Consider the following 25,834-nt stretch of genomic DNA (forward strand, 5'->3'; position numbering starts at 1 on the left):
TCATAAGCCACCCTTTCCTGAGCTGCAGCTGTGCCCCGCACCATGCAGATTCCTCCCTAGTGATATCCCATGGGGCTCCTCCAACTTGAATGGTTCCATTTTTGGTCCAGAAAATGGTCATGGGGATTCAGAATTATGTGGTAGATCTCAGAAATAACCTGTTTTATCACTGGACCAGGGGACATGGAGACTGCCATCACCTGGTGGCAGCATATCTAATTACAGTCATTACTTGTCACCACCCCCCCGGCCCCCACCAGCATCCTAGGCTATGCATTGTAGCAACAGTAGCAGCAGGAGGGGAGTCCTATTTTCTCCACTTTACGGCTTGCCCAGTGTGCTAACTAAAAGCCCGCCAAACACCAATAGAGGAGCTGGACTGGCACACAGCCTCTGGAGGAGCTGCCTGGGTGGATGTATAAGCACAGTCCTTTTGACTTTCAGATCCGTCTGCGGTGCCAGAAGGGCATCCCACCTTCTCTGCGGGGCCGTGCTTGGCAGTACTTGTCAGGAGGCAAGGTGAAGCTACAGCAGAACCCTGGAAAGTTTGACGTGAGTGGCCCTTCCTTCACCCTACCCTCCCTTCCATGTCTCTTGATGCCCTACCCATGGCAGCAGTCCTCCATGTACTCACTTGGACCTCAGCAATATGAGCTGGTTAATAGGACCACCCATAAAATGCCCCATTGGCCAGGCCTATTCAACCTGTGACTCCTGGGGGCTCTGTCCATCTGAAGCTCCAACTGTGCAGGCTTCAGTGGGATGGACAGATTTTGCATCCTCCATTCCAGCTCTTTATCTTGTCAACCACCCAGTTTTGTTTTCTTGGGGTTAGCAGGCCACCTCCCAGCTCTTGGTTGTCAGGAGGGGATACTCAGACCACTTCCCTGACTTCCTTGGGCTCCGTGCTCTGGGCTTTTGGAGGCCTGCCCTCAGGACCACAGGACCTTCAGTAATCTTAGCCTCCCATCCTCAACTCTTTTCTCCTGCCTCATCCAAGCTGGCCAGACACAGTTCACCTGTGCTGCTAGTTGTCAGCCTTAGGGGTGGCATAGCCAAACCAGTATCCTTAAGGGTTAGAAACCAGTCAGTGGCGAGAGAGGGTGTCCTCTGCAGGCATGCCTTCCCCTCCCCACCTGCTGCTCCCTACCCCATCACTGCCAGAGTAAGAACACTCCTTCTTTCATGGGCTTCTTAGGGCCCACCTGGGCTGGGCAGCTTCTCCAGGAGTTGGCTCCCCTGGGGTTGCCCCTGCTTACCTCCTAGACCTGGCCGTAGGCATCAGGGTTTCTTCCAACCTCTTGGGACTGGTGACAGGCAGTGAGAAAGAGCTGCCAGCTACCAGCTTTTTGTTGACATACTTCATGCTTCAGCAAACACTCCTGTTTTGCCAAACCTGTTCCCTAAGAAGAGTAGGTGGGGCAGGGGAGCCTAGAGTTTCTGCTGTTGACCTGAAGAGGGTAAGAGCCTTTTACTAACAGTACTTGGCCCTGGGGCTGGGGGATTTGGTGGAGTGTCTGGCTGAGGGCAGCTCTGAATCAGATTGGACTGTCCTACCAAACATCAATACCAGGTCCTACTAGAGCAGCCTCTTGACTCCAGAGTCTACCTCCCAGTGTCTTCCTCCCATCCCTTACATTTCAGGAGGCTGCATCCTGGATGGAGGGAAAAACTCAGTGGTGGGAACCTCACCCCAAGGTTACCTCTGGCTGCCAGAGCACAGGCATAGGAGCCAAGAGCTTAGTTGGCCTGGCCAGACTCCTGGTTCCATAGTTAGCAAATGTGAGCACGTGTTGTGTGAATAGCAGAGTATGGAGCATGTGTGTGCATTTTGTGTGTGGGGAATAGTGTGTCTGGAGAGGAATCAGCCACCTCTGTGGAGTCTTGAGAGTTGCTTGTGGGAAAAGGTAGATTTTTCCCAGGAAGGCCTTCTAGATACTCTGAAGCTGAGTAGTGGGTCCCCAAGGCAGTCCTGGGGGCTGGAACAGTAGTTTTCGAGCACACCTAGAAGGTCTTTGCCTGTGGATGACATGGAGGAAGTGAGCAAGGTTGAGAAGCTCCCTCTGGCTGCTGTGGACAAGACAGCCAAAGGCAAGGGTACAGTGACAGGCTATTGGTGGCAGCACATAACAGCACCTATTCCTGTGTTCCCCTGAAGATCCAGGTAGTTGACCCCAATCTCAGCTGTCAGGGAAGGTTCTGCAGCCTCTTGTGGTTCTGTCTTCTCCCACACTTGCTCTTCTTCCTCCTTCATTGGGCAGGCAAGTCCTTTCCTTACCCGGTTTTCTTCTCTGGCTTCACCTCATGATGGTGCCAGTGCCTTCAGGCTCTCTTGGAGGCTGTAATAGTGGCATGAGTTGCCAGCGGCTCACACCTGCCTTTGATTCCCAGAGCCCTTTCTCCCCATAGGTCCTTCAGCTATACCTTTTTCTTTCTCACCCATCCATGTGTGGTCAAGTGCTTTGGGCTGCTGAGGTGTCAGGCAAGTACATCCTAGGAACTGACTTTTTGGAGTCTCGGGTCCCTACCTTACCAGAGCCCTCGGGAGAATTTGTAGGATCCTCCTCCACTTTCTGACAAAAGCAATCCTGCATTGTGCTCAGACAGTATCCAGCCCTGGGCTTGACTTGGGAAGTTCATAGGACATGCACAGACCCCCATCTTTAGAATATGTGGGACTCTAGAGGTTGTATACCCACTTCTTCACTCTGTGCCTGCTCAAGGGCCCTCTGTGGAGGCACCTCGCCCTTCCTTCCACCTTCCAGCCTTGAACATTCCATCAGTTTTTTCTCTCAGACTCACTCTCTCATGTCAAGTTACCTGGCACCCTAGGGTTTTTAGCTTAATATTGGGACACCCCCACTGAGAGGGCACAAGAGAGAAAGCAGCTTGTATGAAGACACCTGCCAGTCAAGGCCAAAGCCTGGGTCTGTGCCCACTGGTGTGTTTGCTGAGAACCTGGCCCTCATCCCAGGGGCTTTCCCTAATGCTGCACGAGCCCCGCAAGCAACATGTACTTAATCTGTTTCCCTGCTCAGCCCTCTGGGTTTCCTTTTTATTGATATATTCTTTCTTTTTTTAAAGTTGGGGCATGAATTTACAGAGGGTAAAATGCACAGATCTTAAGTGTGCAGTTCAGTGAGTTTTGACAAATAATACATATCCATGTAACTAACTAGCAAATCACAATATAGACATTTCAAATGATGAGGAAATGATTTTTGTTTGTGTAATACTTTGTTTTTTAAAATGGTTCTCATGACAAAATGTTCACAGAAGTTCAAAGAAAACAGTAAAACTTAGTTGAAACCCCAGCACCCAGAGATGGCTGAGTTTAATGGTTTGACAAATGTCATATCCTTCCACATAACACTCTATGCAGATCTCTCCCTCTCTTTCCCTCTCTCACTGTCTCTTTCTCACACCCACACCCACACACAAACACCCTTCCCTGAATAGGTGACACCACTTGCACAGGGAGACAGAGAGCAGAGGAGTTGGGATCAACGGCTCTGAGTCAACCTGGCTTCCAGGCCCAGCTCTACCATTTTTCTAACCATGAGGATTTGGGCAAGTGACTTTTCTTTGACCTTCAGTTTCCTTATCTGTTGAACAGTATAATGGTAGGACTTTTGGGATTAAGGAAAAGAGTCAGTGACGCCCACGGGTGGCTCAGAGCAGTGGCGACAGGTGGTAGCTATTGCTTTGATAGTAGCCTTCCATCTTAAGGATGTGACATAAGGTATTTGAGTGAGTCCTGAATAAAGTGTCTAGGGGTTATTTCTAGCCACAGCTATGACAGACACTTGACCACATGGGTCTTCCTGGATCACCCCTCAGAGTTTCTAGGGCCCTCCCTCCTTGCCTTTTTGCCTCTGCCCAGGCTTCCTTACCTGAGCTTCCTGACTTGTCTTCAAGAGGGCCCAGTTCATGATAGGATTGGGTGGGCATTACTCCTGGCAGGGGGCTCCTCCAGTACCCAGGACAATTGTATATTCCAGCAGCTATTCCTAACTCCTAATACATGCTCTTGACCTTGTTTCTAGGAGCTGGACATGTCCCCTGGGGACCCCAAGTGGCTAGATGTGATTGAGCGTGACCTGCACCGGCAGTTCCCTTTCCATGAGATGTTTGTGTCCCGGGGAGGCCATGGGTGAGTAGGCTGGGCCTTGCACACTGGAGGTGGCTCTGAGCCCTGTCCCTCAGAGTGCAGAGGGGGTAAAATGAGTTTGGATTTATCTCAGGGGTCCAGAAGCTGGCAGGCCCAAACTCCACTGTTAGAGTTTCCCTTTGGTTTGAATCTGATGGGTCTTCTTAGCTTCTCCTCTTACCTCTGGGGCAACTTTCATTTACTCCCCAGAGTGCTAGAGCTTGCCTGGTCCTCTTCTAGAAATAAGTTTTGGTGGTAAGAAAGAGTGTTAGAGATAATTGGGTGCACAGAGGGTATGTAGGAAGGGAAGGATAGGCAGGCCAGGCCAAGGGACCAAGACAGACACCTAGGACAAAGCTGACTTGGCCAAGGGGACACAACTGCTGAGTAAGAGCCCCAGACTTCCAGCCCTGACACACCCTTACCTTGTATCTGGTATCCTGCCTGGCTCTGCCTCTGCTTTCTCTTTGAGCCTCTGCCCTCACCTTTCAAACTGGGGGAGGGGGTGCCCTCCTGCCTCCCTTCTCTGGTATTGTGAGAGTCTGTGTGCTACAGTGGGAGACTGACCCCTTGCTGACCACAGTCAGGTCACCAGAGAAGAGCAAATTCTAAGACAGGTCTGGTCTGGTAGGGCATAGGTAAGGACAGCGGATGGCAGAGTCACACCTATCTTCCCTGCCCCACTTGGCCCTTCCACAGCCAGCAGGACCTATTCCGTGTGCTGAAGGCCTACACCCTATACCGACCTGAGGAGGGATACTGCCAGGCCCAGGCGCCCATTGCTGCTGTTCTGCTCATGCACATGCCTGCTGAGGTACCACCAGGCCCTGGGCGGGTGAGTAGGTGGGCAGGGAATACCCAGCAGCAAGACCTCATGTCTCTCTTGCCCTCAGCAAGCCTTCTGGTGCCTGGTGCAGATCTGTGAGAAGTACCTGCCTGGCTACTACAGTGAGAAACTGGTGAGTGTTTGTGGTTGGAGACCTGGCCTGGGACCTGCTGTTTGTAGCCTCTCCAGGCCTTTCTCTCCGCAGCCACTCTTGCCCCAGCTTAAAACCTTCCCAGACTTCTGTTGCTTTCAGGCTGAAGACCCAAGGCCTGACACGATCAGGTCTTCTAGGCTCCAGACTCATCGGTTCCGCCCTGCCATCCATCCCTGCTTCAAGCCGTCTGGCTGTTGTCAGGATCTCAGTTCCACCAGTGCACCAAGTTCTTCCCTGCCTCAGCCTTGGCATAGGCTTAAATCTCTACCCCCTTCCTTCTTTTAATAACCCCTGCTTTCCTTCAGTTTTCAGCCCTTAGGGAGCTTTCTGTGACCCTGACAGGTGGGATCTCTGGCACATGCTAATCCAGCATTCCTGGTCCTGCCATATTCTGGGCACTTAGCCACCCCCTATGCCCTGCTCCTAGTCTCTTTGCTCCTATAATTCATCTGTCTGCCCCTTTTTACTACATGCTCCATGAGGGGGACCAGCTATGTCTTGTTTGCTCTTCATTGTATCCCAGCACCCAACACAAGGTTGGCTGCCTACAGGCAGTAGCTGCCTGAGAGATGAATGAATGCCTGCCTGGTACTGGGAGCCAGGGCATAGTCTCTGTCCTGCCTGCTGTGAGCCTACATTCCTGGTCCCATGGCCTTGCTGTGTCCCCAGGAGGCGATCCAACTGGATGGGGAGATCCTCTTCTCACTGCTGCAGAAGGTGTCACCCGTGGCCCACAAGCACCTCAGCAGGCAGAAGATCGACCCACTACTGTACATGACAGAGTGGTTCATGTGTGCCTTTGCCCGCACCCTGCCCTGGAGCTCTGTGTTGCGCGTCTGGGATATGTTCTTTTGCGAAGGTACTGGGTTGGGCTCAGGGGAGCACCCCTGCTTCTAACCCAGCCCAAGGGGGCCTCTATTTCCAGAGAAATTCCTTACAGGCCCCTTACCACCCCCTCATGCAGGAGTCAAGATCATCTTCCGTGTGGGACTGGTGCTGCTGAAACATGCATTGGGCTCCCCTGAAAAGCTCAAAGCCTGCCAGGGCCAGTATGAGACTATCGAGCAGCTGCGGAGCCTTAGCCCCAAAATCATGCAGGAGGCCTTCCTGGTCCAGGAGGTATGACCCACACCCTTCCCTTACCCCTGGGTGGGAGCAAGAGATATGGGGGTCCTTTGGGAGGGGCCTTGTAGCTCTGCCCTTGAAGGTGAGTCACTGGTGTCAGGCCTGGTGCTCAGCAGCTTAGGATAGTATGGGTAGACCTTATCCTCCTGTCTCAATGAGAAGACAGGGTCACAGAGAGGCCTAGGTTTGCAGGGCCTCCCAAGTTCTGAACCACTTTGGAATGAGAGAAGCTGCAACTCATCACCTCTCTTTTTCCCTGGTACCACATCCATGGCCTTGGCTTTATTTTCCCTTTTTTCTTTCTTTTGTGCAATTTTGTCTCTCAGGGGCTATACTTTGGTGACGTATAGTTGGGCAAGTGGACTCATGAGTTGTGGGCAGCTTTCTCCATTGAGGCAGTGGGCCTTAAGTGCCTGGCTCACCTGGCACTCAGCTCTGGGACTTGTGATCACCACAGGAACCAGACCCCCATTATTCCTAAGGTCAACCATTAGTGACCAAGACTGGAGGACACTGAGAGAGAACAGACACCAGGCTGGGAGACAGAGGGGAAGTTTCTTCCTGGTCTTATCTGCCTGTCACCACCCACACAGGTGGTAGAGTTGCCAGTGACAGAGCGCCAGATTGAACGTGAGCACCTCATTCAGCTGCGGCGCTGGCAAGAGACCCGGGGTGAGCTGCAGTGCTGCTCCCCGCCCAGGCTGCATGGTGCCAAGGCCATCCTGGAGGCGGAGCCAGGCCCCCGGCCCACACTGCAACCCTCACCATCCATCCGCCTGCCCCCGGATGCCCCCCTCCCTGGCTCCAAAGGCAAGCCCAAGCCACCCAAACAGAGCCAGAAGGAGAAGGAGCAGTGGAAGCAGGCAAAGGCAAGTGGGCAGCTGGACAAGCCCCCAGTCCCAAGTCAAGCCAAGGTGGCAGCTGCTGCAGGAGATGCATGTCCCCCACAGGATGTACCCCCAAAGGATCCAGCCCACCAGGACTCAGCCCCGCAGGACTCAGCTCCCCAGGATTCAGCCCACCACCACTCCCAGGATTCAGCCCACCACCATTCCCAGGAGAGCCTGACGTCCCAGGAGAGTGAGGACACCTACTTGTAACCCTGGCAGCTCAGGCCTGTGGCGTGGGGTCTCCACATACCTACACGGTTCATGAACTGACATTCAAGGGCCAGCCCACGCACTGAGGGCCCAGCTGCCTGGCCACTGGGTGGCAGAGAGTCTGGCTGGCCCAGCACAGATTCTGCCTGAGCCTCCTTATTTATTTTCTCCAGAGTGGAGCTTGGGCCAGCCCAGCTGGGACAGGCAGAAGTGAGGACCCATGGGTGGTGCCTCACTCAGCCCCCTCCTCCTGGGGGGATGCTCCCCAGGGCTAGGGTGCTGTTGTGAGGAGAGAGGGTGGGGTAAAGGGTGGGGTGCTCTTTGTGTAAAATAGAAAAATGATTTTGTACAGAAATAAACAGGCTTGTGTAGAGAGTTGCTGTGCAACTAGGGACTGGGAAGGAGAGCTACCTCTGTGCTCAGCATCTCCTCTGTGCCCTATAGAGCCCCCCATCCTTGCCCCAGCCCAGCACCAGGGCCTCTCTAGAAATGATTTTGCCATAGGGGATGCCAAGTCCAAGGCCAGTCCTGTTGCTGGCCCCCACTTTCTCTCACCCTATCCACTCTTCCCCATGTCCACCAGCTGCCATAGATGAGGGTCACCGGAGCTAGAGCCCAGTGCTGGAGCAGAGCAGGGGCCTGCTTCCCAGGCCTTGATATCTACCCACCTCTGAGGGGGAGGGGCTCCTTAAGAAGGTCTTTTCAGGGCCTTCATCCACCAAGGCCTGACCTGGATACCACTTCAGATCCCAGTAAGGGTCTGAGTGTTCATTTAGGTTGAGTGCTGGAGCCAGGGGTGGGGGACCATGAATGCCCTTACATGCTAAGTCCAGACCTCCACTTTAGGTAGAGGGGTGAGGGGAGAAGTTTGGGTCTTTGATAAAAAGCTGCCTGTCATTTCCTGGTACTCAGCATGTGCCAGGCTGGGCTGGTTATATCACCTGCTGATCAGGTAGGCTCTCTTATTATCCCCATTTTACAGATGAGCAAACAGGGGAGCTGAGTGGGAAAGATGAAGCTGATTGATTTGCGCCTAGAGTCCCTCAGTTACCTCTCCTGAGCAGCGTGCCTGGTGACCTGGCAATGCCATTGAGGGCCCAGGCAGGCACTATGGTCACAACCTGATGACTGGTGAGGGTAAGGACAGGGTGTCCCTGGGAAAGGCCCTCCCTTCTGCTGAGGAAGCAGCTTTTCCAGTCAAACAATAGCGTCTGTTCCTGGCAGGCTATCAAGCTGGGCTGGGCTGGGCTGGGCCATTGTGGGAGGGGGTGGGAGAGGGAGGAATAGAGCCTCCCTAAGAGCTTTCAGGCATCACAGGGCCTGGGCCTGGAACATCTTGTCCTGGTACAGCTGGGGATACTGAGGCCTAGAGAGGTCAAGCGCCTCTGAGTCTATCAGGGCAGGCTACCACTTCCTGCCTCCCACCCCTCACTCCTGTGGTTTCCCACCCCATCTGTACCTGTCATGAGGGGTTTTGAGGACTCCCTTCCCCCTGGCTTTCCAGGGAACAGGCCAGGATGTGGCAGCTGCAGTGTTCCACAGGAGCCCCCTGAGCCAGAGAGCCCAGGGAGGGAGGGTGCTGCCCAGCTTCCATCCACCTACAGTAGAGGCTTCTGAGCAGGCAGGAGGCTTGTGTAGGCCTGCTTTAACCTGTTTGGTTCAAAGCTTCAGATCTGAGGCCTAAGGATGCTTGGGCCAGACAAAGGTCCCCCAGAGCATACTCTGTCTGTCTTGCTACAGAGCCAGCCTAGGTATGCTGATGCCTGCTTAGACTTTGAAGTCTTCTTAGACCTGAGGCAGCCTGAGCAGAACACATTCTAATGTTGAAATGAGCCCAACTTGGTCCTAACAAGCCTCAGATCTGGGGCATCTGCCAGTGCTGAGGGCCTCTCTGGGCATGAAGCAAGTTTACATGTGCTCAGGCCAACTGGGTTCTGCTAATGGCTCACTCTTTGGGAGGTCTCAACAGGGCTCAAGTCTCAAGTCTGAGATCTGAGTACCCATGAGCCCCAGATGCATGGGAGTGTCTACTGAAGTCTGAGCCTGGGGCATCCCTGGCCCAAGCGCTTAGTCTTGAGGGGTCTCAAGCCATAAATAAGCCTGGCCACCTTCATTACCCTACCCTACAGTATGTTGCTCAGACATAAGTGGCTGGGGCCCTCCCTATCTCTATGACCCCCGTGAGTAAGTGCATTCTTCCTCCGCAAGAGGAAGAGGGAGAAAGGCAGCAGGACACTTCGTTGGGAGAGAATCACAGGGTCACCAAGGGCTTTACAGCATACCCCTCCATACTCCAGAGTTTTGGAGGCGACACTCTGGTCCCAGCTGAGCCCTGGTTCGCCTCACGGCCCTTCGGAGCCTCAAGGATATCAATCATAAGACCCATATGGGGACCCGAAGGACAAAAACCTATTCCACACCTCCCCCATGCTCCCGACCCCAGCAAGGCAGGAGGCCTGCGGAAAAGCCGGCTGAGGGGGCGCGGCATAGGCGGGGCCTGGAGGACTCAATGGGGTGGGATCAGCCTAAAATCTCCAGCCCACGCTAAAGGGGCGGAGTCATCGGGGGCGGGGCTCGGCGGGCTGGAACACGAGGGAAGAGGCTCTGGCCTCAAAAAGGAGGCGTGGCCACTCCAGATAGGCCGCTCATTCCTGAGGGCGTGGCCGTCAGGGAGGTGGACACGGCATGGGGCTAGGAAGATCCACGGCTTAGCGGGCGGCGTGGAAGCGGCTGCAGAGCGGCTCCTTTAAGCCCCCGGCACCGCCCCCACCGCCCCGCCCCCCGCGGCGGTCTGGGTCTGGTTGGCGACCCGGTCGGGTCCGCGCGGACCGTGATGGAGCTGCACATCCTAGAGCACCGGGTGCGGGTGCTGAGCCTCGCCCGCCCAGGTCTCTGGCTCTACACCCACCCGCTCATCAAGCTACTCTTCCTACCCCGCCGCAGCCGGTGCGCGCCCGGGTTCGGAGGCATAGATGGGGGTGGGCTTCGCTGTTGTTCCGGGACGGGGTCGGGAGATTAACATAGCCGCGGGGCAAGCGGGAGCGGGCGGGGAGGGCCCTTCTCCTCTCTACCCCCCGCCCTCCCCGCACCCCTTCCCCCCCCCGTCCCGGCCTCCATCCGGCTTGGGCCTACCTCCCTGGGACCGCCGCCTATCCGGCCCCGTGAGGCCCCCTCCCAGAGCTAGTTAAGGCGCAAACAACCCGGGGTGGGCAATGCTTAACTCCGAGTGGTGTCAAATGGACGCAGTTCCTTCCTGGCGACTATGGGGAGCTTTTTCCAGATGCCTCCCATCGGGTCAGAGGGACCGATCTAGGGGGCCCAAAGTCCAACGCCCCCGGGGGTGTCGCCGCGGGTGAGCCTCCCCTTCCGGAATGGACGGTCCGGAGCTTCTGCGGAGGTCGGGAGGCGAAAAACAGTTTGTGATTCCGGTGATGAGGCCCACACTCCCCTGGCCCGGGAAGAAAATTGGGGCTTGAGGGGGCAAGCAGGAATCTTTCCAGGCGCTTGAAGTGAAGTCTGCTCGCCCCCTCCGCTCCACCCAGGCTGAAGATGCCCCCCACCCCCATCCAGGTGCAAGTTCTTCAGCCTGACGGAGACCCCCGAGGATTACACGCTCATGGTGGACGAGGAGGGCTTCAAAGGTGGGGGCTGGGGAAGGATGTTGTGCTCCCCTCTTTGTGGGATTCTCACTAGATGCTGGAATCCAGAGTCCCAAGATCTGGATGCGAATTTGACTCCGCCACTCACTGGCTGTGTGCCCTTGAGCAAGTCACTTCCTCTCTCTGAGCTGTTTGTTTCCTCTTATGTAAAATGGGTATAGTTATGGTTCTTGCCTAATAGAATCCCATGAGAACTTTATAGACAGGGGTTTGAAAGGCACTTGGCAGCCTCAGGCCAGTAGCAGGGCTTCAGTTACAGTTCAGAGCAAGAATTGGGGTGTTCCTGAGGCATTTATATCCCCCTGGCCATTATTTCACGCTAGACTTATCTCCCTGGTGCGGATCATCCCCTCCCTGACTGGTCTGGGAACTCCAGGAGTCTGAGGGCTGGGAAAGGAATGCAGGAGCAGGCAGCCAGTCCAGGGCAGGGTCCTGGGGGGCCTCCTGGCTGCGGTTGGGAGATTAGCAGACACCTTGGCCCCAGCTTCTGCTCCAGACTGGACTCCAGCCTGGTTCCTCCCTCCCTGGTCTCTGGAGCTGATATCTGGCTCCTACTCCTGCCAGCCTGACCCGTCCTCACAGGTCTGGAGTCTCAGGCCATGAAACTGTGGCTTGGCCCATCCGCTGGGCCCTTCCAGGCCTTAGTTTCCCTGTTTGTAATGCGGGAAAGTCTGGGTCTGCTAAGGGAGAAGGGCATCTCTCTGCCAACCTGATCTGCTTGCGCCCCCTGGTGGTGCCAGGTGGTATAAAACCTCTGTTCACCCAAAGAATGCCATCATGAGATATAATGCTGTCATCCCATTTTACAGATGAGGAAACTGAGATTCAGAGAAGTTAAATCATTTGCCCCAGGTCAACAGCAAGTAAATGGTGAAGCTGGTATTTAAACCCAGGTCTGTCTAAATCTGGAGTTCCAGTCTTAACTGGAAAGTTTGGATCCCTGGCAGGCCAGCACCTGAAGAACTTCTCAGTCCTTATATACATGCAATTCTCAGGAGCAGAACTTAGGAGAGGGAGACAGCCCCAGTCTCCAGACCTGCTCCTACCTTGGTAGAGCACGCCCCACCTCCCCCCTCTCCACCCCTGCCAAGGCATAGACAGGGAAACTGAGCGGCAGGGGACAGCCCAGTAGGTCCTGACATGGTGTATACTTTCTGCTCACAGAACTACCCCCATCTGAGTTCCTTCAAGTGGCTGAGGCCACATGGCTGGTGCTGAACGTGTCATCCCACAGTGGCGCAGCAGTGCAGGCTGCTGGGGTCACCAAAATCGCGCGCTCAGTCATTGCACCACTGGCCGAGCACCATGTGTCTGTGCTGATGCTGTCTACTTACCAGACGGACTTCATCCTGGTGAGTTTTCTGCAAGCTCCAGTGCAGGGCAGGGTGGGTATGGGTGCCTGGGGGCTCATGTGATATATCATCTCCCTGTGGTCCAGGTGCGGGAACAGGACCTGTCTGTGGTGATCCACACGCTATCCCAGGAGTTCAACATTTACCGAGAAGTGGGCGGGGAGCCTGTGCCTGTTGCCAGGGATGATTCCAGCAATGGCTTTCCCCGTTCTCAGCATGGTGAGGTTACCCTCTGACACCCAGACCTAGGCAGGGCCTCCTCTTCCCACCGGGACCCTTCCCTTGTGAGGATTGGTCTGCGGGCATGGGGATACCAGCTGATACTGACTGCCTCACAAGACAGGGAAATGTGGAGAAAAGAGGTGGGTTCCTGTAGAGCATGACCCTACACCCCACCCAGATGGCCCTATCTGGCCACCAGGGGGCATCCCAACCCACAGTCTCCTTAACACCGGCTGCTGCCTGGTCCCTCCTAGCAGGGCCCAGCCCCACTGTGCATCCCATCCAGAGCCCACAGAACCGCTTCTGTGTCCTTACGCTGGACCCTGAGACACTGCCAGCCATTGCTACCACCCTCATCGATGTTCTCTTCTACTCATACAGGTGGGCCTTGTTTGCACTTTGTTTCTGTTTTCACACCATCCTGTGTTCCACTACCTTCCGCTTGTCCCTCAGCTCTGCAGCTCTGTGCCCTGTTCTATGTCTTGGGTTCCTGGCAGCCTGTGATACCCGTGTGCCCCTCACTGATGTTCAGGGAAGATCTCGATGCCACAGCTGCAGCCCTTTCCTGTATTGTGAACAGACAACCCCGAGCCATGCCTTGGTCTGGTCCTCTGCCAGCCCTGGGGTCCAGTGTCTTTGGAACAGGCGAGATTTATTGTCCTCCCCCACCTCCACCTGACACCATCAGGAGATCAGGGCCCTTGGACAGAGGAGGAGAGTGGCCCAGAGATAGGAGGAGATGCAGTGGGCCGGGTGCCCTGAAGAGCACTTGAGCCTTCTGTCCCTTCCCAGTGCCCCCAAGGAGGCAGCCTCTGGTGGTCCTGGACCCAGCTCTATTACATTCTTTGCCTTCTCCCTCATCGAGGGCTACATCTCCATCGTCATGGATGCTGAGACGCAGAAAAAGTATGTGACTCCTGACCCCTAGTGGACCATAGATCCTAAGCCAGTCCTAGGGAGGGAGGAGGAGGTGGAGCATCAGACTCTGAGGTCACCAGGTCAACCTGCTCCCAGGGGCTCACATTGGGGCAGGGAGGGGACAGGTGGGTGCCCTGCCCACTGCCTGCCTGCCTCTCCAGGTTTCCCAGTGACCTCCTGCTGACCAGCTCCTCGGGGGAGCTGTGGAGGATGGTGCGCATCGGTGGACAGCCCCTGGGCTTTGGTAAGGGCTGCTCCTTGTGGCCTGGGGACTTGGGGGGAACCTGGGGGGGGCAACCAGGATGATCCACATGCACCCCCCCTCCCCCCCCCCCACCATAACCCTCAGATGAGTGTGGAATCGTGGCTCAGATCGCAGGCCCCCTGGCTGCGGCCGACATCTCTGCCTACTACATCAGCACCTTCAACTTTGACCATGCCCTGGTAAGCACCATGGGTTGGGCTCCTGGAAAGACACTGAGGCCCAGGAGAGTGGGGAGGGTACAGGATGTAGTCCATCTGGGCCAGGAAGTCAGCATGGCCCTGACCCCTCTCTCCGTCCACCTGCCCGCAGGTGCCTGAGGATGGCATCGGCAGCGCCATTGAGGTCCTCCAACGACGGCAGGACGGCCAGGGCTCCTGAGGCCTCCATGCTGTCCCCTCACCCCAGGCTTCCAGAGACTTCTCTAAGCTATTTCCTCAAGCACTGGGATGAGTCCTCCCCACCCCCATTCCTGCTGGGGGACCCCTCCTTCTGCTCTCTGTATGTAAGCTGCGTGCAGGCACCGGCTCTCACGTGGACATGCGTGTCTGCCCACGCAGGGGAACACGGTGCTCTGGGCTTCCTCCAGGAAGCCCTCACCCCTCACTCCCTGCTCGGCCTCAGTGTTTGCACATTCCCTGCCTGAGGCCCAAGACATCCCCCCTCTCAGTGCCCTGAGCCAGCTGCTCCCTTGGACAGGGCCCTGGTCTCCATTCTGCTTCTGGCTGGGTCACCTTCCCTGGCCAGGTGAGTTCTGACAGTGCCTGCCCCTCCCGGGGCCTCCAAGAAAAGTATTTTTACATCTTTCTCCCTTTTTTATTGACTTATTAATAAAGGCTTATAGTTATAAAGGGTTGGGCTGTGGTCCATGGGGGTTGTTTGAGCTCAGCCATGGCTACTCTGCTGCTCCTTCCAGCCCCTCTGCCTGAGGTCCTGGTTTGTCCCTGTGTAGCTGGCTCTGGCTGGGCTCACCTGACTCAGTTCTCGCCTCGGGGAGAATCGAAGCCTTGAGAGGTGATGTGACTTAGCCAAGGTCACCTGATTCCCATCCAAGGCTACCTGCCTCTGAAGCCCAGCCTCTTCCTTCCTTCCTTCCTTCCTTCCTTCCTTCCTTTCTTTCTTAATGTTTTTATTTATTTTTGAGACAGAGAGAGACAGAGCATGAGCAGGGGAGGGGCAGAGAGGGGGAGACACAGAATCTGAAGCAGGCTCCAGGCTCTGAGCTGTCAGCACAGAGTCCAACGTGGGGCTCGAACTCACAGAGTGTGAGATCATGACCTGAGCTAAGTCGGACGCTTAACCAACTGAGCCACCCAGGCGCCCCGATCTTTCTTCCTTTCTTGCTGTTTTGCAATAGTCCAGAAGGTTCTGAACATGGTTAGAGATTCCCAGACCATCCCACCTGGAAGTCCTCCAGCCTTCCCTGCCACCCCAAGGTGGGCCCAAAAGCACCTTTCTTCTAGACTGCTGCCTGCTTGCTTTTAGACCATGCCTGAGTCCTGGAGGTCCCACACAGGAGTCCCTGTTGGCCAAAAAATCAGTTAGTTCTTGTCACCAGGGCTCTCCTGGAGTAGTGGTAGGAGGGGGGCCAGCCAGAGTGGGGACCTGGGAGTCCACACACTGGGCTTCCCCTGGCCAGAAGGAGAGGATTGGGGCCTGGAGGCCACCTGGAACCCAATGTGCCTTCAAAGGCTGCCTTCCTGGGCCAGAGGCTCAGCACATGTGGGCCCGGGTTTCCTGTCACAGAGGGGCTGCCTCCCTGCTCCACAAGACTGGGATTCCACTGTGGCCAGATGGGGCCCTACAGATGTGCTGGGGAGGTTATCAGGTACCCTCAGCCCAGACCCGCCCACATTCAGGAAAGGAAGAAGGGTGTGACTTCGGCGTATTCAGAGGTTGCAGTGGCTCCCCAGAAAAGCCAGAGCGGGGGCCAGGCCTCTGGCAGTGTGCCCACCCTACCCCTGGGACCCAGGGGCTACAGATCAAGGAGCAGAAAGCACAGCCCAGCCTGGTGAGTGAGCGGTCGGGACCCTAGACCATCTCCTTCCCCTCAGCATCTGTTTCCTCATGTGTATCAAGATCTAGGAGGCAGCTCCTTCAGGATCCCTATTCTTCTTGGCCCTGGGAAGGTGGCATTGCTTTGTAGTTTGACTTGGGGGGAAATTGGGGAGTTCTGGCTTCTCTCTGGAGGGCCCATCCTGGGCCCTGGTTCAAGGGATGTCTTGGGCTGAGTGGGGGCTTTAACACCAGAATCCTTAGGGCTCCTGACCTGCAGGTAGAGAGCTCCTGGGCCCCATGTTCAGCTCTGGGGACTCTGTCCATCTGTCTGCTTATGAGTCCCTGTGAGTCATGGACTGATTTGGATGTTTCTGTCATCCCGGCTTTCCAGGTGGCATCAGGCTTTGCCCAGTCCCTCAGACCAGGTCTTAACCTGGCATTGGTTAGTTCTTGGCGTGCTGCCCACAGGTAGGGGGGCCACCGGCATGCCCCAGTGGGCTAGTCTGACTTGGACCCAGGCCTAGAGCTTACGTGTGTCTCTTTGCCACATGTGTGTGAGTCTGTGTGGAGGGGCTTAGCTCCCAGGGCATTAGAGTCCTTGGGGCTCACTGAGTCAGCTTGGCCTTCAGCAGGTTACAAATGGGGAGATCTGCTCTGAGATTGCCAGGAAGACCAGGACCCACCTGGGGTCAGGGCACAGGGCTTGGGAGGTGACTGGGGCACACTCAGCTGAGAAGGAACATGACTCTGGACCTCACATGTGGCTGATGCTCTGGGTACCATCAGATACACAGGCCTTAAGCTGTCCCAAGCTGAGGTGGGGGGCTCCCAGAATCACCTCTTGGTCCCACCCAGGCCCCTGAAGAGTTCTAGAACAAAGGAAGTCAGTATGGTCAACCCAGGCCTGGAGTTGAGCTCAGCTTGGGTCATTCAGAACTGAGGTTGGGGGGTACTCACTGGCACACAGTCCACATCCTTGTCCTTCCAACCCTGGGAGCCCCAGTCCACCTGTCCACATCAGCACAGCCTTCCTGAGCTCAAGGGTCAAGGCCCCAGACTGCAGAGCCTGAGTGCACATCCTCATAAAGGTGGTAGCCTGTGTCTGGGGAAAACCGTACCCACAGCCCCCTGGGGAGTAGGAAGGTGCTCTTAGCCCTCTGACTGTCAGCCCAGTGTCTGGCATCTGCTGGGAGGATGTGAACCTAGGTGGGGGCTCTTGAGTGGGTGGGGACGGGAGATGAGGAAACCTCAGGCGGGGAGAGCCAGTGGCTCATTTCCACCCTTTCTGATTTTGCATGCCCATGCAGAGGAAATGATCTTGTAAGTCCTCTTTGAAGTTATTTGAGCAGAAACTCAGGGTTTAAAGTCGTCCCTCCCCCTGCCAGGCAGGGCTGTATGGTCCCGTGCTTATTGCCAAGTTGCTCCAAAGCTGGCTTCTTGGTTTTGTGTAGAAAGGAGAATACACCCACACCCTCTCGATGTTCCACCTGGCCCCAAGATCCCATCTGGTGGGAAGGAACCAAGCAGGAGGCAGGAGGGCAGCCCCCTCTACAGCCAGCTGACTGTGAGTACTGGGAAGCTGCTTCTCCCATCTGTGCAAGAGGTGGGAAGGGATGTGCTCATGTACTCAACACATGTTCTCATTACCGTCCGCTCTACGTAGGGGGAAACACAAAGCACCAAGAGGTGGAGTGACTTGCCCAAGGTCACAGAGCTGGGCGTGGCAAAAACCAGAATTCAAAAAGGCTAACAGTGGCCACAGCCTGGAGAGGTTCCGTGGGGGAAGGGACACTTTAGCTGAACCCTGAGGGATGGGGATGATTTTGCAAGATCCCTTGCAATCCCAGCTGTCTACGTCGGTGGCTGGCCGTTGTCGGTGGCTGGTGTCTGCCGCCGATGGCAGTGAGTGCGTGGGCAGGCACGAGAGGACTGGCCCTGGCTCCTCCCTGACCTTGAGCTGGGCCCAGTAGGTGTGTTGGGCAATGGCCGCGGTTTGTGTCTCACTTTCCCAGGCAGGCCCTGGTGCCGGGGTGAGCCACGGGTGCCTTGAATAGGGGTGCACAGAGCTTCTTTTGTGTAGAATGGTTGGTCATGATGCCGTGTAGATGTGTGTGCTGCATGGGTGTCTTCTGTGTGGGTGTGCATGTACAGGGCTGTACTTGCGGTCAGTGCAGACCTCTGTGTGCGTCTCTACAGATAAGCCTGTTTTTGCCAGAAAGTGTGTCTGTCTGTCCACACTTGTGTCCATGTCAGTGTATTCCAGTGTGTACCTGTGCCTCTGTCTATGGCCAAACGTACATCCAATTACATATGAACATCAGCTGCGTGCCTGGCTCCATTTCTGCGTGTGCCCCACGTAGGTGTGGCTGGAGTGTGCATCTGTGACTGTATGTGCACGTGTGACCACTTGTACTGGTTTCTATATGTCTGCTTTTGTCTGTGGAATGGCAGCTTTTTATGTCTGCATGTGCCTGTGCACATATCTGCATCTTGTGTTTTCATGTTCAGGTGTGTGTCCGTGTGTGCCTTCCTGTCCACTTTCCTTCCCTGGACCCACATCTTCTCAGGCCTCCCTGCCTCTCCCTAATCTCAGGAGGCCCAGCTTCCTGCAGTCACCAGGGGACTGATGGGCTGTGCTGGGTGCCCCCCGATCCTACCCTTCTACTTTCACCCTCTGCCCCAGCTGCCTCAGCCTCCCTGGTCTCCCTCTTACCTCTCTGCCCATTCCTCCTCTGTCCCTCCTCTTCCGTCTGCAGCCTGAAGTCAAGCTTGGCCTGCCTTTCTGCCCCTCAACGTGGGCCCTCCACCAGGACACAGAGGAATCGACCCCTTTCCCCCCCCACCCCTGGCTTCCCAGCTCCAGTGTCCTCCACAGCCTGGCCCTCCCCACTTGCCAGGGCCCTGATTCAGCCCACAGTTGTCCTCACCTGCGCTTCCCCAGACTTCCTACAGGTCTCCCTGTCATCTGGCTGCACAAGTACATTTTCCCCAACAAAATCTTAGTGTGTCCCCTCCCTCCCTGATCGCCAGCCTTGGGTAGACCCTTGCTCGGGAGGTGTGCCTTTGAGACCTCCTGGCCGTATCAGCTCTTCTGCTTGCTCTGACCTCCAGTGCCTCACCCTAGACTTGTTCTTCCCCAAAACTGGGATCCTCTCCCTGGGGCAGCTGTCAGGCCCTGTCCTGAGCAGGCATGCCCCGGCCTTTTAAGCTGAGGTGAGCCTTCTCTAAGTCAACGAACAAGAGCTCTGGGACAAGTGCTAACCAGGCTGCAACAGGAGGGGCCGTGGGAGGCCTCTGACTCTCTCCTGCTCCCTTGCCGCTGACTCACTGCTTTCCAGCCCCTTGGTTTTTCTGGAGTTGCCAGAACTTTTAAGCTCTGCCTTAAAAAAAAAAAATAATGTTTATTTATTTTGGGAGAGAGAGAGTGCACGCACACGTGCAGTGGAGGGGCAGAGAGAGGGAGAGAGAGAATCCCAAGCAACCTCCCCACTGTCAGCGCAGAGCCTGACTCAGGGCTCAATCTCAAGACCATGAGATCATGACCTGAGCCGAAACCAAGAGTCAGACACCTAACTAACTGAGCCACCCAGGTGCCCCCCCCCCAAATTTTTTTAATTGAGGTGAAAGTCACATAGTACGTAACAGACCATTTTAGAGTGAATACCTCGGTGGCATTTAGCACATTCATAGTATTGTGCAACCACCACCTGTATAGTTCTAGAACATTTTCGTCATCCCAAAAGGAAACCCATACCCATCAATAGTCACTCATTCTTCTTCGTACCAGCCTCTGGCAGCCGCCAATCTACAGTCTATCTCTGGATTTCCCTATTCTGGACATATCACAAAGAATTCTGTAATAAGTGACTTTTGGCCTCTAGCTTGTTTGACTCAGCTTGATGTTTTCAGGGTACATCCAGGTGGTGGCATGTATTAGTACTTCATTCCATTTTGTGGCTGAATGACATCCTATTGTATGGACACACCACTTTTTAAAAATTTGTTATCTGTTGGCGGACATTTGGGTTCCCACCTTTTGGCTGTTAACCTCTGCCTTCTTGACTAGGGGAGGGCGCCCAACATTTGTGTTTACTGCCATACTGTTCCGCTTCTCTTCCTCACATGCTTGTTCTGTGGACAACGTGTCCTGGCCCCAGCTGGCCACACTCCCATCACCCATGGAATGGGTGCCCACCCTACTGTCCACCAGTAGGCCTTTGGACAGAGCAAGCTTTGATGGCCTTTTCTCCCCTTGGAGCTGCAGGATCTGTTTTTTTTTCTTATCAAGATAAGCACCCAGAGGCACCTGGGTGGGCTCAGTTGGTCGAGTGTTTGACTTCGGCTCAAGTCATGATCTTGCAGTTTGTGGGTTTGAGCCCCACATTGGGCTCACTGCTGTCAGTGCGGAGCCCACTTCGGATCCTCTGCCCCCCCTCTGCCCTCCCCTGCTCATACTTTATTTTTATCAAAAATAAACATTAAAAAAAAAAGATAAACCCCCAGAGTTTCCTTGGCATCTCCCCAAGAACAAGAGGAAGAAGAAGGCAGGTCTTCCACAGCACCTTTCCCAGGTCATTTCCTCCAGGCATCCCTGCTAGTGAGTCCCACCTCTGTCCTGGACTTCCCCTTGGCACCAGGACTATCATAGACATTCCCATGGGGACCCTGGCTGGTTGTACCCATCTTTCTCCAGTTGCTTTCTCTGTTGAGCAGAGGTTCTGAGCTTTCACAGCAGCTGGCACCAAGAGAAGGCTCCAAGCCCATCCCACTTCCTCTGTAGCCTCCACCCCTCCTGCCTCCATCCTCATACTGGGGCAGGACAAAGGACTCCCCACTGCAAGTGCCAGGAAACCAGTTCAACTAGCAGAAAATGGATTGACATCATTGTCCCGTGTAGCTGGAACTAGCCAAGGGGTTGGTCCTGGCTTCAGGCAGAGACCAGGGACTCAAGGAAGTCGCTTGGCCTCCCTGGCTGTGCCAGCCATGTTGTCACCCACTTGATGGGACCCCACCCCACCCCATGGAGTTGGGAAAGTGACCTTTCTTGGCATCAGACCAGTGACATCCCAGCTCAGAAACCCTGGCCATGCAAGGGAGGCATGTCCCCTGAGTCTGACATCAGTCTTGGGAAAGGATTGTGACTGGTTCTGCTCGGTACATAGGTGTAGTGCTGGATTCCAAGGTACCACGAAGGGCCAGGCAGGGTTGGGTGCTCCCTCCTGTGGCCTGGGGTGAGAAATGAGCAGGCTGACAGATGATGGGTCTTCCAGATCCTTCCTCATGCTGGATGTTGGCTTGTATGTTTATTCACCCTTCAAAACCTGGACATAAAAAGACATTCACAACAAATTCACTTACCTATAAGCCTAGTCTTTCTTGCTGATCTCTACCCCATACCTAGCCTGGTGCCTGATACATACAGTGAATTACTTAAATATAGGTTGAGTGAGGGACTGAAAAGCCACCATGATTTGTCTCTTTTTGGAAAATGTAGGATTGTGCCCTCTAGTGAAGACTGGCCCCTTTCTATCAGGCTGTCAGGTACTGCTTATGTGGAATTCATTCTGAAGTGAATTCTTTAAAGGAAGTAGGAGAAATGCCTTGTCTTTTTCTTTTTCAGTTCGTTTTCCAGGAAAGTGTTGAAATCTGCAGTGGGTGAAAGAATATATTTTGAATTCACTTAAAAAAATATCATAAAGGAAAAAGTCAGCGTCTTTAAAATCCAGGCTTCCTAAAAAAAGGATCACGTGCTTTGGTGTATTGTGAGTGATATAATTCTGATTTCCTTGGGGAAAGATGACCAAGAGAAGGCATGAGAAAGGCTTCAAGAAAACCTGTTCCTGCCCAGCAGTGAGGTTGGCCTGAACTTCCAGAGGCCTGGCTGCAGGTGCACTAGATATGGGAGGGACACATCTGGATCCTGTACCCTGGGAGCCACAGGTGACCTTTCCTGGGGATTCTGCAGATGGCCACATCTGTGGTCATGCATTCATCCATTCACTAAAGATTTATTGAGCACCTACTATATGACATGGACTGTGCTGTGCTCTGGAAAGGCAACGAGGAGCCACAACCACAGCACACACCCTCTTGGAATTTTGTCAGGGGTGGGCAGGGACCAGCCTGGGGTGGAGGAAGTTCAGGGGGGGCTTCCCTGAAGAGGTGAAGCTTGGACTGGACCTTGATGTCTGGATGACAGTTCATTCAGTAGGAGGAGGTTCAGGCAGTGGGAACAGCATATGCAAAGGCCATGAGGTGAGTGCTCTGCTCCCCTGAGGGACTGAGGAAAGTCAGAGAAGGCAGCGGGCTAGAAAGGTACGGGTGAGGCTGGGGGGTGGGCAGGGCCTGGTGGCTGTGGTAATAACTTTGGCCTCACCAAACGTCCGCATGAATCCAGGGGAGTGTTTTAAACAAGAGGGTGGCACCAGGCTGTATTGTACAAGTCCCCTGGAGGGACTGCAATGGCAGTAAAGCCATTTGGTGGGTGGATCCATTTCGTCCCTCCTGACTTTCCTCCCTCTCTGTTAAGACTTCCAGCCACACCTGCTTTTCTCTAAACCAGGCCTATGCAGTCTTGCTTGCATATCACCTCATGCAGTCCTGTCCATGTGGAATTTGTAGCATCTCTCTCCTGCATTTTTGCCAGTTAAACTGGCATTCCCCGCCCCCCTCCTCCACCCCAGACCTGTAGAAATACCGACCTCCTCACCCAATCACTCCCTGGCTGGTCCTTGACCAAGTGGATATCCATCTTCCCTCTGTGAAAACCATTTGTTTTCAAGTTTGTTGAGCCATGTGGCTGCATGAGTTCTGGGCAAGCCACTGCGTGTATGGTGTGCTGGCCAATCGTGTGGACCTAGGACAGCTGCCTGGAGCCCAACTTGCCTTTGCTCCCTCCCACCTGTGTGACCTCCCGTCAAATATCTCATCTCTCAGGCCTCAGTTTCCCCATCTACAGGATAGACACAATGATCTCTGTGAGGATGGTTGGGAGAATTCACAGAGCCAGCCTGTAGGAGGAAGTGCTCAGAACTGGGTGCAGCCCACAGAAGAGCTCCAGAAACGTCTGATTATTACCACTGGGCAAATGGCACGTACCTGGGCACCAAAACATTTTTGGCAAGAATGTGATGTTTCAAAATAGGCATTGTATGTTCCCAGCATGAGAAAAGTCAGGACTCCATTGGACTTCGTGATCCTTGTTTGATGGTTAAGGTTATTTTTATTTACAGTGATATCTCAGTGTTTAGAGCCTGTAGGGTTCTAGGCCCTCTGTGTTCATCTCGCCCATCCCCTCATCTCTCAGAGAGGACCCTGGGCTCAGAGGGGATGGTGAGGGGGGTGGTTGTTCTAGGCCAGCCAGAGAGAAGATAGCAGGGCAGCGCTCTTATCTCCTGGTCATCCCACCTCAGAGTAGATGCTTGTCCCCCGCCCCCCTCCCCACTGCCGAAGACAGTGAGCCTCCTGAACAGAAGTGAGTTCCTTCTATCCCTATCTCTATGCTGCATTTCTCTGAAGGTTCAGGCCTCTGGAAGGGGGCTCAGTTACCCAATTTGGGGGAGCCACTGGACACACAGAGGCTTCCCACACTGTGGACACACCAGGTCCCAGAAGAATTCTGTGGTACATCTCAAGCCAAAGGATCCTCCAGCCCAGGGTGACCTCACTGGCCTCATGGGGAGGGCCCTGGTAGATACTTGCTCACCCCAGGGTTTATGTAATGTCATCTTTCCCAATCGTCCTCAAAGCCATGCTATGACATAAGCAAATGTACGCCTCTGTCTGCCCCAGTGGCTGGCGGGTATTTATCGAGCACTTGCTATGAGCTAGGCATTTGCACGCATTATCCACCAAATTACCCTCACTGTCCTCTTGAGATAGCACTTACCACTGCATTTTTTAAAAAATAGAGACACAAGATATGTATATTATCAACTTTACCATTTTAAAGTCTATAATTCGGTGGGTTTTAGTATATTCAGAAGATTGTACAACCATCACCACTATTTAATTCAAAAACATTTCATCACCCCAAAAGAAACCCCATACCCATTAGCTGTCACTCCTTATCCTTAGATCTCTCCAGGCACTGGGAAGCACTCAGGTGCTTTCTGTCTCTATGAATTAACCTATTCTGGACATTTCATATAAATGGAATCATCCAGCAACATTTTGTGACTGGTTTCTTTTACTTAGTATAAGGTTTTTGAGGCTCATCCACATTGTAGCATGTGTCTGTACTTCATTCCTTTTGTGGCTGAATAATATTCCATTGTATGGATATACCACAGCTTAAAAATCTGTTTTCTGCTGATGGACATTTGGATTGCTTCCACTTTGGGGCTATTGTGAATAAACGCTGCTATAAATATTTGTGTGCAAGTTCTGTATGCTTTCAAGTCTCTGGGGTGTGTATGTAGGCATGAAATAGTTCGGTGTATGACACCTCTTAATGTTTAACAGTTTGAAGTTCTGCCAGACAGCCTTCTGAAGCGGCTGCACCATTTTGCATTCCCACCAGCAGCCTGTGAGGGTTTTGGGTTTCTCCGTGTCCTCTCCAATACTTGTTATTGTCTGTCTTTGATTGTAGCCACCTAGTGGGTATGAAGAGGTGTCTCATTGCGGGTTTGATTTTGCATTTTCCTGATGGCTAACGATGATGAGCAGCTTTTTATGTATTTATTGGCCGTTTGTCTGTTTTGAAGAAATACCTATTCATTTCTCCTTTGCCCATTTTAAAATTGGGTTGTCTCTTGATTGTTAAATTGTGGCACTGCAGTCCACAGGGGAAACCGAGGCTCAGAAAGGGCCAAGCACACTGAGCTCATAAGCAAATTGAGACCGGTAACTGGAGGGATCTCCACCTCCCACCCTAACAGGTCAGAGATCACTGTCTCTCTTCCCAGATGAATGGCCTCCTGCCTTCCATTTTGACCCACTCACAAAGGTCACCCCAGGTCTTTTTATTGCATTTAAAGCAGTAGAGCCCCACAGCCGGAGGGTGGGCCGGAAAGACATGGAAACAGCAGTTCTAAGGAACAAAGCTGGTCCTCTTTCCCCCTTCAAATCACGCGGACCTAGCTGACGTGGCCCGGGAAGAGGGGAGAGCCCGGGCCTGTGGTCGGGGAGCCTATTTATACTGGCTGGGCCATGTTGCAAGCTTTTCCTGCTGGCGAGAGGGACGTCACTGGGTGCTGACCTCACCAGAAACGCTGACGCATCTTCCCCTCATGCTTTGCTCTGTTGACCAGCCGGGTCTCCTCACCTTGGGGCCACTCCCTGTCCTCCTACACATCACTGTCCCCTCCCACCGAGCTCTGGACACTCCCCCATCGTCCCCACTCCCTGCAGCCCTCCAACCATGCCCTCCACTTGCGAGCTGTTATAGGCTGAATTTTATCCCTTAAGTTTATATGTTAAAGACCTAACCCCACTGTACCTCAGAATGTGGCTGTATTTGGAGATAGGACCTTCAAAGAGGTAAGTTATAATGAGGTCATTGTGGGAGGGTGGGGCTAATACAATATGACCGGTGTCCGTATAAGAAGAGGAGATTAGGATAGACAGACAGAGGGCCACCATGTGAGGAGATGAGAAGGCAACCATCTACAAGTCAAGGAGAGAGGCTGCCAGATGAAATCCACCCTGCTGACACCTGGGTCTCAAGACTTAGGACGGCGCCAACATGCCTTCCTATTGTTTATGTCCTGCCATCTGTGCTCCTTTGTTACAGCAGTCCGCGCAAACTAATATAGAAGCCCTCTTTGCCTTTGGTGGCCTTTGTCCCTGGGGCCTGCACACTGAACCTCGGTTAGCTACGTGCTCAGAGCGTCGTCTTTTAGACTTGACAGCCCTGGTTTGAATGCCCCCTCCTCTTTTTTCTTTTTTTTTTTTTTAAGTTTATTTATTTATTTTTTTAGAGAGAGAGAGAGAGAGGGAGAGCACACATGAGCAAGTTGAGGAGGGGCAGAGAGAGAGAGAGAATCCGAAGCCAACTCAGCTGTCAGAGCCTGAGGCAGGGCTCGAGCCCACAAACTGCAGGATCATGACCTGAACCGAAGTTGGACG

General features: G+C 54.1%; 2 protein-coding genes across 6 annotated transcripts in view; both read left to right on the plus strand.

Annotated features, from left to right (window-relative positions):
- TBC1D10A (TBC1 domain family member 10A) overlaps window positions 1-7,739 on the plus strand; it is a 31,108-nt gene extending 23,369 nt beyond the window's left edge. Inside the window, exons 3-9 of the mRNA XM_060612734.3 lie at window positions 445-552; window positions 4,047-4,153; window positions 4,850-4,964; window positions 5,044-5,109; window positions 5,800-5,989; window positions 6,095-6,249; window positions 6,849-7,739. Of these exons, the coding sequence (XP_060468717.1) occupies window positions 445-552; window positions 4,047-4,153; window positions 4,850-4,964; window positions 5,044-5,109; window positions 5,800-5,989; window positions 6,095-6,249; window positions 6,849-7,355 (1,248 nt within the window). The 3' untranslated portion in view covers window positions 7,356-7,739. The remainder of the gene's footprint in view (window positions 1-444; window positions 553-4,046; window positions 4,154-4,849; window positions 4,965-5,043; window positions 5,110-5,799; window positions 5,990-6,094; window positions 6,250-6,848) is intronic.
- Window positions 7,740-9,918: 2,179 nt separating this feature from the next.
- On the plus strand, window positions 9,919-24,137 carry CASTOR1 (cytosolic arginine sensor for mTORC1 subunit 1). 5 transcript variants are annotated; one of them, XR_013551331.2, is made up of 10 exons: window positions 10,495-10,707; window positions 10,926-10,996; window positions 12,179-12,366; window positions 12,453-12,585; window positions 12,843-12,969; window positions 13,381-13,494; window positions 13,668-13,750; window positions 13,856-13,950; window positions 14,081-17,330; window positions 21,387-24,137. XR_013551331.2 is itself a non-coding variant. In XM_060612736.3 (9 exons), exons 1-9 carry the CDS (start codon window positions 10,189-10,191, stop codon window positions 14,147-14,149), a joined length of 993 nt encoding a protein of 330 aa, XP_060468719.1. In that variant the 5' UTR covers window positions 9,919-10,188; the 3' UTR covers window positions 14,150-14,619. The 5 variants fall into 5 exon arrangements, 4 of the variants coding, with proteins under 4 accessions (XP_060468719.1, XP_060468720.1, XP_078291741.1 ...); XM_060612736.3 differs by lacking the exons at window positions 10,495-10,707; window positions 21,387-24,137 and adding an exon at window positions 9,919-10,301 and having other exon boundaries at window positions 14,081-14,619; XM_060612737.3 differs by lacking the exons at window positions 10,495-10,707; window positions 21,387-24,137 and adding an exon at window positions 9,922-10,301 and having other exon boundaries at window positions 12,846-12,969; window positions 14,081-14,619.
- Window positions 24,138-25,834: the final 1,697 nt, after the last annotated feature.

This window comes from Panthera onca, chromosome D3, assembly GCF_046562875.1.
Source record: "Panthera onca isolate mPanOnc1 chromosome D3, mPanOnc1 haplotype 2, whole genome shotgun sequence".
NCBI lineage: Eukaryota > Metazoa > Chordata > Mammalia > Carnivora > Felidae > Panthera > Panthera onca.